This window comes from Pongo abelii, chromosome 10 (assembly GCF_028885655.2).
Source record: "Pongo abelii isolate AG06213 chromosome 10, NHGRI_mPonAbe1-v2.0_pri, whole genome shotgun sequence".
Taxonomy (NCBI): Eukaryota; Metazoa; Chordata; class Mammalia; order Primates; family Hominidae; genus Pongo; species Pongo abelii.
In genome coordinates, this window is record NC_071995.2 from 116997013 (window position 1) to 117013734 (window position 16722).

The 16722-nt window shown below is 42.1% G+C and overlaps 1 protein-coding gene across 2 annotated transcripts in view; it reads right to left on the bottom strand.

The window, feature by feature from the left end:
* The window catches only part of TAOK3 (TAO kinase 3), a 223201-nt gene that overhangs the window by 3765 nt on the left and 202714 nt on the right, over positions 1-16722 (bottom strand). For both annotated transcript variants that reach the window (XM_009248295.4, NM_001133509.2), the window contains 2 exon segments: positions 8075-8314; positions 6440-6652 (listed from right to left, as the gene is read on the bottom strand). In XM_009248295.4, the coding sequence (XP_009246570.1) occupies positions 6440-6652; positions 8075-8314 (453 nt within the window).

Genomic DNA, 16722 nt, shown 5'->3' on the forward strand with positions numbered 1-16722 from the left:
GTTTCCATATTGACCACTTTACCAAGATACTTATTCTCCACCTTATGTACAATTTGTGACAATATACATATCTGGATTGAAAAATTACTTTTTGAAATGTTATATTAAAATAGTTTTAGTTATTTGCATGTATCTTCTTTTAGTACTTCTGGAGAAACATACTATAGAGATTAAAGGAACATAAAATAAATTATGTAATCATATTTCCAAGGTACCTTCTAAAAATTAATCCTAACCAGGTTTCATTAAAACCCTTAAAGAGGATAGACAGTTCTCATTTTCCCAGTAAGAAATGAAGGGATAAGAGACACTAGACACAATACATAGTCTTTGGCAGGAACAGACTCACAGGTAAATGCCACAGGATTTACTGGCTCCCAATGAGGGTTGTTATTGATTCCCTCTTGATATGGGAGGTTGCTTATCAGCAAAGGCAGTGAAAGTCCTGTTCTTTTCTACTTGTCTGCATTAGTTGCTGTAGGCACCAGCTAAGTGGGTGAGAGGTTCATTCTATGGTCAATTTAGACCATCCAAACATCTAAACATCTTTAAACATTTAGAACATCTCCATTTCCTTTTATTTCTGGCATGCTATTATTATTATCAGTAACTGGTACCATTGTTCTGTACCAGCTCTGACTCTGACGGCCCAGTGCTAGAAATCAGAGGATATTCCAGCATTTAGTTTTTATCACCCAAGGTTACACACATCAAATCCATTAAAAAGTTGTTTTTTCGTGGTTTTTGAGACAGTCTCACTCAGTTGCCCAGGCTAAGTGCAGTGGTGTGATCTCAGCTCACTGCAACCTCCTTCTCCCAGGTTCACTGCAACCTCCTTCTCCTGCCTCATCCTCCCGAGTAGCTGGGATTACAGGTAAGTGCCACCAGGCCCAGCTAATTTTTTGTATTTTTAATAGAGATGGCGTTTCACCATGTTGGCCAGGCTGGTCTCGAACTCTTGAACTCAGGTGATCCTCCTGCCTTGGCCTCCCAAAATACTGGGATTATAGGTGTGAGCCACCGTGCCCAGCTCCATTAAAAAGTTTTATAAGAGTATAGGTAAATGTCTGTTCTTTACAGTGGCTTACACTGAAGAAAAAGATATGATAAGAGGCAATATAATGTAGTAGCAGCCAAGCATATAGGCGCACAGGATTCCCCCCAAGATGGGTTCAAATCCTAGCTCCACCACTAATTAGCTATGTGACCTTCCCCCTTATCCCCAAGCCAGGGGTTGGCACACTACAGCCCATGGGCCAGATCCAGCCTGGTGCCTGGTTTTGTAAATATATGTATATTTTGAGATGGAGTCTCGCTCTGTCACCAGGCTGGAGTGCTGTGGTGCGATCTCGGCTCACTGCAACCTCCAACTCCCTGGTTGAAGCGATTCTCCTGCCTCAGCCTCCTGAGTAGCTGGGATTACAGGCACGCGCCACCATGCCTAGCTAATTTTTGTATTTTTAGCAGAGATGAGGTTTCACCAGGTTGGCCAGGCTGGTCTTGAACTCCTGACCTCAGGTGATCCATCCGCCTCGACCTCCCAAAGTGCTGGGATTACAGGCATGAGCCACTTCGCCCAGCCATAAATAAAGTTTCACTGGACACTGATAATACTCATTAATTTATGTTTTGTCTATGGCTGCATTTGTGCTACAATGGCAAAGCTGAGTAGCTGTGACAGAGACCCTGTGGTCCACAAAGCTAATTACTATCTGTCCCTTTGCAGACAAAGTTTGCCAACTCCTGTCCTAAGCAAGTAGCTTTACTTCAGTGAACTTCAGTTTCCTCACAGGTAAATTAGGGTCAAAACAGTAACTACTTCAAAGGTGTTTCACAAAAATGAAATGAGATAACACTTATGAGATATTTAACATTGTACTTGCCACATGGTAAGTGGTCAGTAAAGGATACTGTAATGATCACACACTTATCTTCTCCCTGTCTCAGAAGAAAGGGCATTTCTCTCCTTTTATTCAAGGGTAATCATTGACCTGTATTTCTGATCCTGTTCTCTCTCATCTTATTTATTTTTTTTAAGAGTCCCAGTCTTGTTTTGTTGCCCAGGCTGGAGTGCAGTGGTGTGATTATAGCTCACTGCAGCCTTGAACTCCTGGGCTTGAGTGATCCTCCTGCTTCAGCCTCCCAAGTCACTGGGACTACAGGCATGTGCCACCATGTCTGGCTAATTTTTGTATTTTTTGTAAAGATAGGGTCTTGCTATGTTGCCTAGGCTGGTCAAGAATTCTTGGCCTCAAGTGACCCTTCCCACAAAGTGCTGGGATTACAGGCGTGGGCCACTGCGCCTGGTCTCTCCCATTTTATACAACAAACATTCATTGAACGCTTGCTGTATGCCACGCATTGTTGCAGATACTGAGCATATAAAGATTAACAAGACAAAAACCCTATCAACCTCTATGTGTCTATCAACTTCTTCCTTCTCTTTGCCTTTCATCTCCCTCTGCACTCCTTTCCTCGCACTCATTCTGATCCTAACCGTCTACTTCTACCGCTCACATTAAGGTGACCCATGATGGTCTGGAAGTGGCCCATTACCTCATCTTCCAGCAGCATTTGGTATTGCCGACTGCCCCTTCCTTCTTGAAATATTTGTCTTCTGAGATATCACAACTTCTTGGTTTTTGTCTTCCCTCTCTGACTACTCCCTTTCCAGTAGTCCTTACCTACCTGGCCCTTAAATGTGGGTGTTCCTAAGGGCTTTGTCCTGGGCCCTCTTCTTCCTCTAACCACTCTTCCTAAGAATCTCATCTATTTCAAAAGCCTCAATTACCATCTACATATGTGCAAATGACTCCCACACTAAACCTCTATTTCAGACTTTCCTTCTGAGGTCCAGACGAGCTCCTCTAGTCTACCAGAGACATCCTCCTCTGGATGTTTCCCAGGCTCTCAGGCTCCACACAGCCAACACATCACCTTTTCCTTCCCACACCCCAATCTGTTTCACTTCCTTTTTTACCATATAGGTAAATATAGGTAGACCATCATCTACTGTTTTGTTTTTGTTTTTTTTTTTGAGACAGAGTCTCACTCTGTCGCCCAGGCTGGAGTGCAGTGGCATGATCTTGGCTCACCGCAACCTCTGCCTCCTGGGTCCAAGTGATTCTCCTGCCTCAATGTCCCAAGTAGCTGGGATTACACAAGTGTGTGCCACCAAGCCCGACTAATTTTTGTATTTAGTAGAGACAGAGTTTCACCACATTGGCCAGGCTGGTCTCAAACTCCTGACCTCAGGTGATCTGCCCGCCTCGGCCTCCCAAAGTGCTAGGATTACAGGCATGAACCACCATGCCTGGCCCATCATCTACTGTTTTGTTCAAACCAGAGACTGGAAGTCATCCTGAACACTGGACTCTCCACATTCAACCTGTCATTAAGTACTCTCAACTCTACCTCCCACCAAATTTAGTAACTTCCCCCTTCATCCCGACTGCCCCTTTTCTAGTCTGGCTACCACTCCCTCATACCCCGGGTAAAAGTAACTTCACAAATCATCTCCTAATATCCATTCTTCCCATCTCCCAGGCCATTCTCCATGTCACCAGAGTGATGGTTCAAAAACACAAATCTGATGTCACACCTTGCTTAATACCCTCCAGTGGCTTTTCATTGTTTCGGATAAAGATAAAAATTCTTAACAAAGCCTGAAAGCCCCTACGTGACCCAGCCTGTTTACCCCTCCAGTCTTGTTCTCATGTTAGTCCTCTCCTAGTTCCCTACATCCCAAACATAATAGATTTCTGTGAATTCTTCCGAAGTGCCACTGCCTTCCCCACGTTCACACATGTGTTCCTCCTGTGTAGGTTCCTCAGCCTACATAGCCATTGTGCCAGGGAGGCCTCTCCTGACTCTCCAGACCAGGCCAGCTCTCCTGTTTTGTACTCTGTTGGCACCTTGCTCTTGCTCTGCGATTACACGGAGTAGACTTTTCCAATGTCCGTTTCCTCCATGCTTCCATAAACTCCATGAAGACATAATCCATGACTGTCTTATCCACCACAGTATCTCCAGATGCCTGGTACATCATGTAGGCACTCAATGAATACTTGCTGGATGGATGAACAGATGAATGCACTAGCTCCCATCCTCGGCCTAAGAACATGTATGCTTAGGCATCTCCCGACTAACAGAAGTCTTCCTTCAACTATCTCTCCTTTTGCTACAGCTCTTGTTCTCTTTTCCTTCATTGATGAGGATCTGGGAAAAGCAGTCTCACTTACCATTTGGATTTCACTTTATGATCCCTCATTCAATGCTCTATAATGTCTCCTAGTCCCACCACTCCACTGATTGTCCAAGACAAGCAATGGACGAAGCCAGTGCTAGGTCCAATGAACACCTCAAAGTTTATTCTTCTAATTGATCTCTGCAACATGTGACGCTGTCAGTTAGAAACTCCTGCTCTGGCTCCTGTGACATGCTCTCTTCAGGTTCCCTTCCTGTGTCTCTGATTATTCATTTTTGTTCTACTTCTACTCAGCCCTCAAATGTTGACGTCTACCAGACTCTGTCCTTAGTTCTTTCCTAAGAATACCTCCCATCCCCAGCAGATCTCATCCATTCCTACCAGCCACAAGTGCACCCATATAACAATGAAGTCTAGCTTTCTGCCTTTAATCTTGACATCCCTCCTAAACTGCAGGTTTCCATTATCTGTACCTCTCTACCTGGTCACCCACAAAACTCAGATACCATGTCTACAACTTAGTCAATTATCCTTGCAGGCATCCAAACTCACTCTTCTATTGTTCTAGCTTGGTAAGATAATGACCTATTCTACTCTGTTGTCAGACCTCTCAAATTGGTCACTAAGTTATTTCTATTCTTGCCTCCAAAATATTTCTTAAAACCTTCCCCACTCCTCTCCATCTCCATTAGCATGTTCTCTCATCATCTTTTTCCTGAACTATTATAATGGCTTCCTAACAGGTCTCTTTACCTATATTTGCCACATTTCTGCTAATATCTTTCTGTAACACAAATCTGATCCAGTTATGCTTTCCTTCTTAAAACAGGGTTCTACAGCTCTCCATTGCTTACAAAATAACATCCAAACTCCTGGCTTCTGAGGCTCTGACCCTGACTATCCTCCTGCTTTACCTCAACAAGCATCCTATACTCTTGCCATAGCAATTACTCATTGTTTCTCAAATGTGCCATCCTCTTTCAGGCCTCTGAGTCTTTGCATATACTGTGTCCTCTGTCAGGAATAACTTTTTCTCTTATGCCTATCTGGTAAACTATTACTCTTTAAGACTCATCTCCTTGGGAAATCTTCACCGAATTACCAGGCAAGCTCCCATCCCAAGCTCCCTTTATGACCTCTCCATTCTGGGTTCCTGCAATCTTCCTCCTTGAACTTTGGGCTCACACCAAAGTTCTTTCTGTCTCCATATACTTTCCTCTGTTTGAACCTTTGCCTAAGTAGGTCCCAGTTTCAAGGAATTGGTTTATGTCAATGAATTCCTTAAAGTTTCTTGGCTCCCTCTGGGAAGATCTCCCTAGATGAGCTTAGTTAGTCCTACTTGTTCTCCCCTAACCCCCAGTACCTCCCATTTCAAATCACTTCTTTTTTTTTTTTTTTTTTTTTTGAGACAGAGTCTCACTCTGTCACCCAGGCTAGAGTGCAGTGGTGCGATCTCGGCTCACTGCAACCTCCGCCTCCTGGATTCAAGTGATTCTCCTGCCTCAGCCTCCTGAGTAGCTGGGACTACAGGTGCCTGCCACCACACCCGGCTAATTTTTGTATTTTTTGTAGAGATGGGGTTTCACCATGTTGGTCAGCCTGGTTTCGAACTCCTGACCTTGTGATCCACCTGCCTCGGCCTCCCAAAATGCTGGGATTACAGGCGTGAGCCACTACGCCCGCCCCCACTTACCATGTTTTACTATTACTGCTTAACTATCTGACCACCTGGCTTGACTGACAAATTGTCTGTCTAGCTCATCCTCCATCTATGAGTCCAGCAGAGTGCTGAACACTAATGATTAATAAAAGTTTATTGCATGAGTGTGTCTGTGTATCTGTCTTCCTCACTTGACTGTGGGCTCCCTAAGGGCAGGGACTGTCTTATTCATTTGTGCCTGATATTAGTTGGGGGGAGGGCAGTCAGTAAAATCTTTGATAAATGAACACATGGTATCATATGTGGTATCTATCACATTTGCCCTCAAAGTCCCTATGTGCCACAGGTCTGATGTGGCTTGTCACTCCTTGAGTTCCATCTTATAAGACACTCCAGTAAGTATCCACATTGGCTTGGCTTTATTCAGCGTCGTCCTTTCCTCAGTCCTTTGGGCAGAAAAACATCAATATCCTAAATTTGTGCAAGAATCATCTTGGGAACAACAGGCTGGATCTTGGATTTTCTTGATTCCCAAAGCTCTCGAAGCCGTGGCACCAAACCTAACCACTTACCGCTTGAGAGGCCATCATTTCATTTATACTCTGTTCATACTGCTCTGCCAAAATGGCAAGTTTTCTTGTCTGCTCATCTTTCAGTGTCTTTAAGATTGTTTTGTGCTCATTCTTTGGAGTAACTTCCAACTGGTGATTCTTGAGTGCTTTATACTGTTTGGTCTGTACTTTGCAAGTGTCCTGAAACTGTTTTTTAATTTGCATTTCCATGGCCTGGGTAGAAAAAGTGACAAAGGAAAAATAAAGGCAGATCAGTAAATACAGAAAGCCTTCTATCATAATGATATAATAAAAGTGCTGAGAGCATCTGTTTTTTGGTGCAGTGACTCACGTTGCTAATCAATAAAAATCAAGCAGTGTGTATGACACAGACAAAAAGTTAACTCTACCTGTACTTTTGGTTTTATATTGAATGACTATAAGTAATTTTGAATTTACAAATGGCTTCAAAGAAAATATGGACTGTTACAAGGGGATGACAACTCTACGCAGATTGAGCGATATTATGAAGCTTAGCTTGTTGAAAGAGTGGCAACTCTTTTCATGCTTTCCTAGTCAGATACTTCGGTGTCTTCCATTGTTCATTGTTTTTTCCCTTTTTTTTGTTTTTGTGTTTCACCCTGTTTCCAAGTGAGACAGGGGATAGCATTATATAAGCCAGCTCTCACTGCTCTGGTTTACAGCAATTTCTTATCAACTCCATAAAGGAGAGCATATGGATAGTACCTCAAATCCTAACCCATTTCTACTGGATTTCAGCGTAAACTGAAAGAGAAAAGTGATTTAGAATTTTTTCCCCCATTAAGAGGTTGTGCCTGCATGTAGCAATATCAAATATGCATTTGGGCAAAGAGAAGGTAGAGTATATTATTTTAAGCCCAGAAGGCATTCCATCAGGTTGCCCCATAGTCATGTGTGCACTTCACAAACACTCTGAGGACTTATGGTGATAGAAATCACTGCTTAGCTTAGGATTTGACTGAAGAGACGCACAGCCAGTGTGATCGAGGTTGGCCTCATATCTGTGGCAACACTGACAACGTCTTCCCGGATATATAGCAATAGCTTAGTACATAGAGCTTGTTAATTAGCAGTCAGCTAAAATTAGCTGGAGGCAATGAGGGCCACAGGAGTTCCTCCACATCTCTGCATCTCTAGTGCAGAAGTGGTAAATACCTGGCACTTGTAGATTCATTCCTGATGACCATGACAGACATCACTAATAAATAACCCTCTTTCCTCCTAAGCTTGGATGTGGCTTTAGAGTCTTTCTCAATACAGCAGTGCTCATAGTACCTAACACCAATAGAACTTCCTTATTTCCTGGGATTAGAACCATAAACTGCTATTAGTCCAGTTTTGAAGACGGCATGAAGTGCTCAGAGAAATTCCATAATGGATATGATGACAAATTGATAGATAATGTAGTATAATAATAGTTTCCAAACCAGCTTGCCCAACATCTCCTTTTCAGGAGCTTAAATATAGACTCTGTGCTTTACAACTGGAGATTCTGATACAATAGGTGTGGGGCACAGAAATTTGCGATTCTGAAAAGTTGCTCAGGTGACTCTGACACTTCAGGTAGAGAAACCACTGATCTGGTCCAACACTGTCCAGAAGCACAGATCTTACCTTTAAGTTTTTTGGCTGTTGCCGAAGTTCCATGACATGCTTTCTGTGCAGTTCCCTTTCTCGCCTCTTATTGTACTCCAGCTGGTTTTCCAGTTCAGTCTGGTGCTGTAAACGGATCAGATCCATGCGTAGCTTCTGTAACGTGTGCAGCTGCCTGTACTCTAGCTCTCGAGTGGACTCGTCGTGCCGGATTAGCATGGCATGCTCCATCTCCTTCTGGGTCCTCTTTTTATTTAGTTCCTGCATCCAGGAACAAAAGATAAACGGAGAGAGGTGAATGGAGATGAACTGGAAGGAATGCACAACTAAGTGAGGAAGGGCAAGGAATGGCACTACTAACCATCTCTTAATTAAACTCATTAGTGTTTGGCAGCAGGACTTAATGAGATTAAATTAACAATCTCTTCAGGTTTAGGTTCTGTTCCTGGGTCCACCACTTACAAAATGGGCAACTTCACAGCAATCACTACTGCACTATCTGTAAAATGGGATTAATTCTACCTGACTCCCTCTTACCTCACAGAGCTGCTGTGAACCTTAGTTAGGTGATGTGCTATGCATAGGTCTACATAAATGTTTCAGTGAAGCTAGTGGTCCTACACCCTGACTGCCCATAAAAATCATGTGAGGAAACTTTTCAAACATAAGATGCTTGAATCTCACAGGGTGAAATTCTTATAACTGTCTGGGATGGGAGCCTGATGTCAGTATTGGGAAGAGTTCTCCAGGTGGTGCCAATAAGCAATCAAGATTGAGAATTAAACTGATAATATCTGCAATGTTCTTAGCTTTCTGGGAAATACTCTGTTTTTGTACGAATCAGAAGTAGGCCAATTATCTATTTTTTAAAATCTCAGAGTTCAAGGCATGTTGGGGAAAAAAAAAAAGATGAGATCTCCCCCCTTTCATTTTCTGCATTACAGTCTGTTTGATCATTTATAGATCTAATCACTCTGTTCTTTTCCGTTCTACTCATGTCTTTCTTTCTTCCTTTTCTTTCTTTGGTGTTGAAGGAGGAAAGGAAAGCAAACTAGAAAAAAAGGGGAAGTTTGGTGAAATCTTTTCATTCCTCAATTGAAGAATATTTCCTAAATAGCACTATAAATGAAGATCTGAACAATGTGCTCTCAGTACATAAAAATATTTACTAAACCATGACTTCTGTCCTCATCTCACTGACACTCCAATAGGGAAGTGCACTAGACATTTATTGAAGTATATGCTCTGCTCAAAGCTCACTGAATCAGATTTAGATACGTGGCCCAACCTGGGTCAATTTATTTTCTCTACTCGGAATTTGGAATTGATATTCAGAACCAGTTAATCTCTATGTGTGGCTGGAATTAAGGCATATAAAAACCACATATGTGGTAGTCATCTGCTGCTATGAGGGCTGAGGATTAGAGAAAGCTGGGCTGACCAAGAAGAAAGGAAAAGAAAGAAGTGCAGGGAATATACTGATGCCTAAGTTACTTACTGCTTCTGAGCCCTCTAGTAGGTCTAGCTGTATTACTGCTATTCGATTTTATAAGACAGTCCCATATTTCTATAGTAATTCCCCTGGTTTTGGCTTAAGCTAGCTCAAATAAATTTCAGTTAACATGCAAACAAAAAAATCTTAATTAATACAGGGACACACTTTTTTTTTGGGGGGGTGTGGGGGTAGAGATGGGGTCTCACTATGTTGCCCAGGTTGGTCTCGAACTCCTGGACTCAAGTGATCCTCCCATCTCAACCTCCCAAAATGTTGGGATTATAGGCATGAGCCACCCCACCATGCCCAGCCAGGAAATAAGTTTTATGTGCAAATTAAAAAAAAAAGAGGGAGAGCAAGGTTGGATAAGTGATGAATGCTATAAAAGGGGTAAAGATTTTATGCTGTAAGATTTCTGAAAAGGGTGGTATTATTATTATTTTTTTTTTGAGACAGAGTTTTGCTCTTGTTGCCCAGGCTGGAGTGCAATGGTGTGACTTCGGCTCACAGCAACCTCTGCCTCCCAGGTTCAAGCAATTCTCCTGCCTCAACCTCCAGAGTAGCTTGGACTACAGGCACATGCCACCACGCCCGGCTAACTTTTGTATTTTTAGTAGAGATGGAGTTTCTCCATGTTGGTCAGGCTGGTCTCGAACTCCCGACCTCAGGTGATCCGCCTGCCTCGGCCTCTCAAAGTGCTAGGATTACAGGCGTGAGCCACCGTGCCCGACCTAGCAGTATTACTATTAAGAAGGTCAAGGAGCCGGGCGCGGTGGCTCACACCTGTAATCCCAGCACTCTGGGAGGCCGAGGAGGGTGGATCACGAGGTCAGGAGATCGAGACCATCCTGGCTAACATGGTGAAACCCCGTCTCCACTTAAAAATACAAAAAAAAAAATTAGCCGGGCCTGGTGGCGGGCGCCTGTAGTCCCAGCTACTCAGGAGGCTGAGGCAGGAGAATGGCGTGAACTTGGGAGGCAGAGCTTGCAGGGAGCTGAGATCGCGCCACTGCACTCCAGCCTGGGGGACAGAGCGAGACTCCATCTCAAAAAAAAAAACAAAAAAACAACAAAACAAAAAAAAGAAGGTCAAGGAAAGGAGAAAGCTTTTGAGCTGTACTTTATTTATATTTATTTATTAAATTTTTGAGACGGAGTTTCTACTTTGTTGCCCAGGCTGGAGTGCAATGGTGAGATCTTGGCTCACTGCAACCTCCGCCTCCAGGGTTCAAGCAATTCTCCTGCCTCAGCCTCCTGAGTAGCTGGGATTACAGATGCCCACCACCACGCCCGGCTAATTTTTGTATTTTTAGTATAGACAGGGTTTCACCATGTTGGCCAGGCTGTTCTCAAACTCCTGACCGCAGGTGATCCACCCGCCTCGGCCTCTCAAAGTGCTGGGACTACAGGCGTGAGCCACCATGCCCCAGCCTCAGCTGTACTTTAAATTAGAACAATAGAGGGCCTCTCTTCTCTGATGGCATCCACTATAGGAGAAAATGCAAATTATTTATTTGAATAGATACATCGATAACATTTTTATACTAGCGTGGTTGGAAATATCTTGCACACTTGGGTTCCCTATTGATTGAAGAGAAATCCTTTTAATAGCACAGCATCTAGTACTAGAGCACAGTCACTAATCATTCACTTACTCATTCAACAAGTAGTTGAATGAATAAGCACCTACTATGTGCTGGGCACTGTTGTAGGAACTAGAGATAGAACAGTGAACATGTACACCCCCTCAGGGACCTTATAAGAAGAAAAAACTCAAAGTATAAATACAATTTAAATTTGTTTTAAGGAATAAAAAATAAGCCCCTAGAGTTATCTCTCTCATCTCCTCCTGTGTTTTCCTTTGTTTTATTTTTCCTCTTTACCTAGACCATCAAATTTCTTTTTTACAAAGCAGTAACTGGCCCCTAGGTGGCACCAAAGGATGGAGAGCCCTTCCCACAGATGACAGCTCTCCTAGGCCAAGGAAAGCCCTTTAAATGAGGACTTTAATTGAGGTCCAGGAGTCCCAATACCGGGCATTTATTCATCCCACGCTTTCCTAAATTGAGAAATGCAAACTGAGTCTGAGTTGCTAAGAGCCCTGAAACTCATGGGCTCTTGACACAAAGCAAAAGACACAAAGCAAGCAAACACCTTCAGAAGAAATCAAGTGCTTCTCTTCATGCTTAATGAAATGCTTCACGATATTGTCCACAGAATACCTACATCCGAATTACCTGCGTTACAAGGGACTGGTCTGTATAACAAGCTATACAGCTAATTCTGATATATATGAAAGTTTGAGAATCAATGGAAAAGTGCTAAGGTTGAGTCAGTTTCAGCTCCTCTATAAGTCTTACGTATGGCTTGGGGCAAGTCTCTTAATCTGTATTTCAGGTGTAAAATGAGGATAGCAGTACACATTGTGAACTATCGCAGTTGTTAAGATAAAATGAAAGACCATAAGAAAGTGTTTCAGAATACATAAATATGTCATTATTTTTCTCTATTCAGAAGGGAATATGTGGCATATAATATCTTAAATCTAGTTTTCACAAACTATTATTAGAATAAGAAAAACATGATACTGAAATGGCTTTTCTGTTATAAATTGTTCCCTTCACCTTTAATTTGTACATCTGAGTTGCTGAGGTGTAAGATGGTAAGCTACCTTTAATATTTGAGACATGGGGGAAAAATTATTCACCTTATTATGAGGCCAGTGCTATGCCTACATAATAATGTATAATGTGCTTTCCATTTTTAAAAGTTATTCCATACATCTCATTCAATCCAAATTGCCACCCTATGAGGTGGTAAGACTGTAAGGATTTCCCCCTTTTATATGTGTTAGTAGGCATTTGGGAGTTGAAGGACTAACATAAAGTTATACAACTTCTATAAAGAGAACTGAGGCTAAAACTCAGGTATTTAGCTTCTCAGCATTTTCCATTAGAAATGTTCCAATAAATGAGGCCAGGCACGGTGGCTCATGCCTATAATCCCAGCACTTTGGGAGGCTGAGGCAGGTGGATCAGCTGAGGTCAGGAGTTCAAGATCAGCCTGGCCAACATGGTTAAACCCTGTCTCTACTAAAAATACAAAATTAGCCAGGTGTGGTGGCACATGCCTGTAATCCCAGCTACTTGGGATGCTGAGGCAGGAGAATCACTTAAACTTGGGAGGCGGAGGTTGCAGTGAGCTGAGACTGTGCCATTGCATTCCAGCCTGGGCAACAAGAGCGAAACTCCATCTCAAAAAAAAAAAGTTCTAATAAATGGCATACTTTCCTGTTTTATACTTTTTTAGTCTGTGATAAAATATTTTGAAGAATTCTGCTCTAGCTAGACATGATACAATGGTTACTTTATTTGTACAAATGACACAATATACACACTAGAGCCACATCATGTGCACCTTTAGCTTATACAAATTTAACAAAATGAGCTGAGCAAAAATTAAAAAATCAATTTTAATGGTACAGGTCACTCTGCCCGCCCATGTACTCAATGTATGTGTGTGTGTATGTGTATATATACACATACACACACACACACACACACACGTATAGGCCCTGGAGGGAGTGTGAGATAAGATACATGCAGCTTCCTTTCCCTCGGTCAATGTCCAGTGTGTTTCAAGCATTCTAACTTCTAATGGAAGTAGTATTGACTTCTTTAAAAGCAGCTGATTTCACTCATGCCAAATTTTTATGCTCAGGTTCACTGAGGTTGAGTAAAAACGAGAATTCTAACTTTTAAATAGAGATGCTGTCAGCCTATGATATTTAATGCCTTCTTAGTTTCAGTTCTTAGTTTCAACACTGGTCAGAAAATGCTGAGTGTCTGTGTGTGTTGGTGATAGAGAAAGAGGCTCAACCCAGTTTCAGTGATCCTCTTAAGTGTTTTCACTAATTAAAAGGATTGCTAATACTCAATCCTTTAGGCAAAGACACAGGAAACCAGGCATTCTTATGCTTTGTTGGTGGGAGTATAAACTCCTTTACAGAGCAATTTGGTGATATTTATTTTAAAAATTTAGATATATGCATTCTTTGACCCAGGAATTCCACTTCTGAAAATATATCCCCCAAAATACTTGTTTACATGTAAAAATATCTATGTACAACAATGTTCTTATATTATTAATAATACTGTAAAACTTCAACAAAATGTCCACTGAGAAGTGTCTCATTAAATAAATGATATTGAGGCCATACAACAAAATACTATTAAATGAAAAAGAATGAAGCAGAGCTGTACGTGCTGGAAGGTAAATGGAAAAAAGAGTTACAAAACAGTGGAGTGGACATCTGTTACTTTTTGTAAGCTCAGCATCCATTTTTCCTGCTTCTCTTTATAGGCTTTTTTTTTTTTTTTCCTTTTTTTGCAAAATGACTCCCCCTTATCTGGAATCAGAGAGAGTGTTGAATAAGGCGTAAGCACATGACCCAATCAAGTTCTATCTCTCCTAGGAATTTTAATCTTGAACAGAAACGATACAAAGACAAAAAGTGGTTGGAGGAGGTACATCGAAATGGCAGTGCCTGGAGAATTGCACATGAGCCCTTGCTCTCTGTGTCATGGAAGTTGCTTTACCAGCGTGGCTCTTCATGTTTTCCAGCTCGGTTCTTCAGCTCTGTACCTACCTCATATCCTTCCAATAAATTCCCTTCCAGGCTTAAGTCAGCCAGAGTTTATTTCTATTGCTTGCAAATCAAATAACCCTACTGATACAAAAGTAATCTCATTTTCATGAAGTCATATATAATACAGCTGTACATATGTATATAGAAAAAAATCTAGAAATATATATGCCAAATTAATGGAGACTGTTTGAGGGTAGAGATTGGGTGGAATGGGATTATCGAAAAGGTGAAAATGGGCTGATGCTGGTCAAATGGTAGAAAGTTCCAGTTATGCAAGATGAATAATTACTGGAGCTCTAATGCACTCACTGCATGGTGATGATAGTTAACAATGTTGTATTGCATGCTTGTAATTTGCTAAGAGGACAATTCCTAAATTAAATCTCACTACTCAACACCATGCACACATGCACACAAATGTAACTATGTGGAGGTAACAGATATGTTAGTTAGCTTTCATGTGGTGATTATTTCACAATGTATACATATATCAAAACATCAAATTGTATACCTTAAATACATACAATTTTTATATGTTGATATCTCAATAAAGCTGTTAAAAAGAACTTTCACTACTTAGCTTTATGTTTTTCTGTTTTTGTCTATTTTCAATGTTCTTGAGTTACTTTTGTAAATAAAAAAGCTTTGAACATTTTCATGAAGGTGGGCTCTGGAATAAGACTAAACAAAAGAAAATCTAGATTTTTAAGAAAAATACTCTTACAGAGTTATTTTTTGCGCAACTGGCTAGAACCTAATACTAATGAAGTCATCAATATAGTTTCTATCATTTTTGGGGAGTAATTATCTTCTGTAACTTTTATTGACATGATGTCCCCTTAGCCTCAGACTTCCTCCAAATATCTATTATTAGAATAACAATAAATGTTACATGAAAAGACTCCCAAATGACTTATTTCCAACTGGCCATTAGCCTTTTTCATTTTGATTTTATGACTTCTGACAAACTCAAAATGTGCAGTACTTAATCAGCTTCTTTATTTTTTTATTTATTTATATTTTTTTGAGACAGAGTTTCACTCTTGTTGCCCAGGCTGGAGTGCAATGGCGTGATCTCAGCTCACTGCAACCTCTGCCTCCCAGGTTCAAGTGATTCTCCCTCCTCAGCTTCCCAAGTAGCTGGGATTACAAGCACCCACCACCACACTCGGTTAATTTTTGCATTTTTAGTAGAGACAGGGTTTCACCATGTTGGCCAGGCTGGTCTCGAACTCCTGACCTCAGGTGATCCACCTGCCTTGGCCTCCCAAAGTGCTGGGATTACAGGCGTGAGCCACCACACCCACCCCCCCACCCCCCTTTATTTTAAAGACAGTCTCACTCTGTCGCCCAGGTTGGAACGCAATGGCATGATCTCAGCTTACTGCAAGCTCTGCCTCCTGGGTTCAAGCCATCCTCCCACCTCAGCCTCCCACCACCACACCTGGCTAATTTTTGTAGTAGAGATGGGGGTTTCACCATGTTGGCCAGGCCGGTCTCGAACTCCTGACCTCAAGTGATCCGCCTGCCTCAGCCTCTCAAAGTTTTGGGATTATAGGTATAAGCCAGCATGCCCGGCCTGAGTCAGCTTCTTACCAAAACCTCTCTCTAATCTCTTCTCTGTTTCTACCACATCTTCATTACCCCTAGTGTTAAGCCCTAGAAATAATTTTGATTCCATCATCTTTTCTCTCATATCTTTTTTTTGAGACGGAGTCTCCCTCTGTCACCCAGGCTGGAGTGCAGTGGCGCGATCTCTGCTCACTGCAAGCTCCGCCTCCCGGGTTCACGCCATTCTCCTGCCTCAGCCTCCTGAGTAGCTGGGACTATAGGCGCCTGCCACCGGGCCCGGCTAATTTTTTGTATTTTTAGTAGAGACGGGGTTGCACCATGTTAGCCAGGATGGTCTCGATCTCCTGACCTCGTGATCCGCCCGCCTCAGCCTCCCAAAGTGCTGGGATTACAGGCGTGAGCCACCGCGCCCGGCCTCTCTCATATCTTAGTATATGTCAAGTCCTGTTTACTTTAAACTTCAAATTGTGTTTTGAATCTACTGCTCTGACAGCCACTACCACCAGCCTTGTCCATACCCTGTTTCCTGCTTCTAGTCTCTTCTCTCTAATCCTGTGTTTCTCAAGCAGTTTTTTTTTTCATCATTGCCCCTATAAGGAGCCTTTCTAGGCTTTTTCTCCCTTAATTATCCCCATCACTGAAATATTAATACCACAGGTAGACTGTGTATCTGTTTATGCACTGTGGTCCTTTGAAGCTGTAATAATATCTAAGTCACCCCACCCCAACAGGAACCCACTTTCACCCACTGGGGGCGTTATCACCCCCATTGAGAATCTATGTTCAAATCATTCTGTGTATTACTGTCAACCTGGGCTAATCTCTTTAAAGTACAATTTTAGCCATATCACTGCCCTTCTCAAAAATGTTCAGCAGGCTGGATGTGGTGGCTCATGCCTATAATCCCCACACTTTGGGAGGCTGAGGCAAGCAGGTCACTTGAGCTCAGGAGTT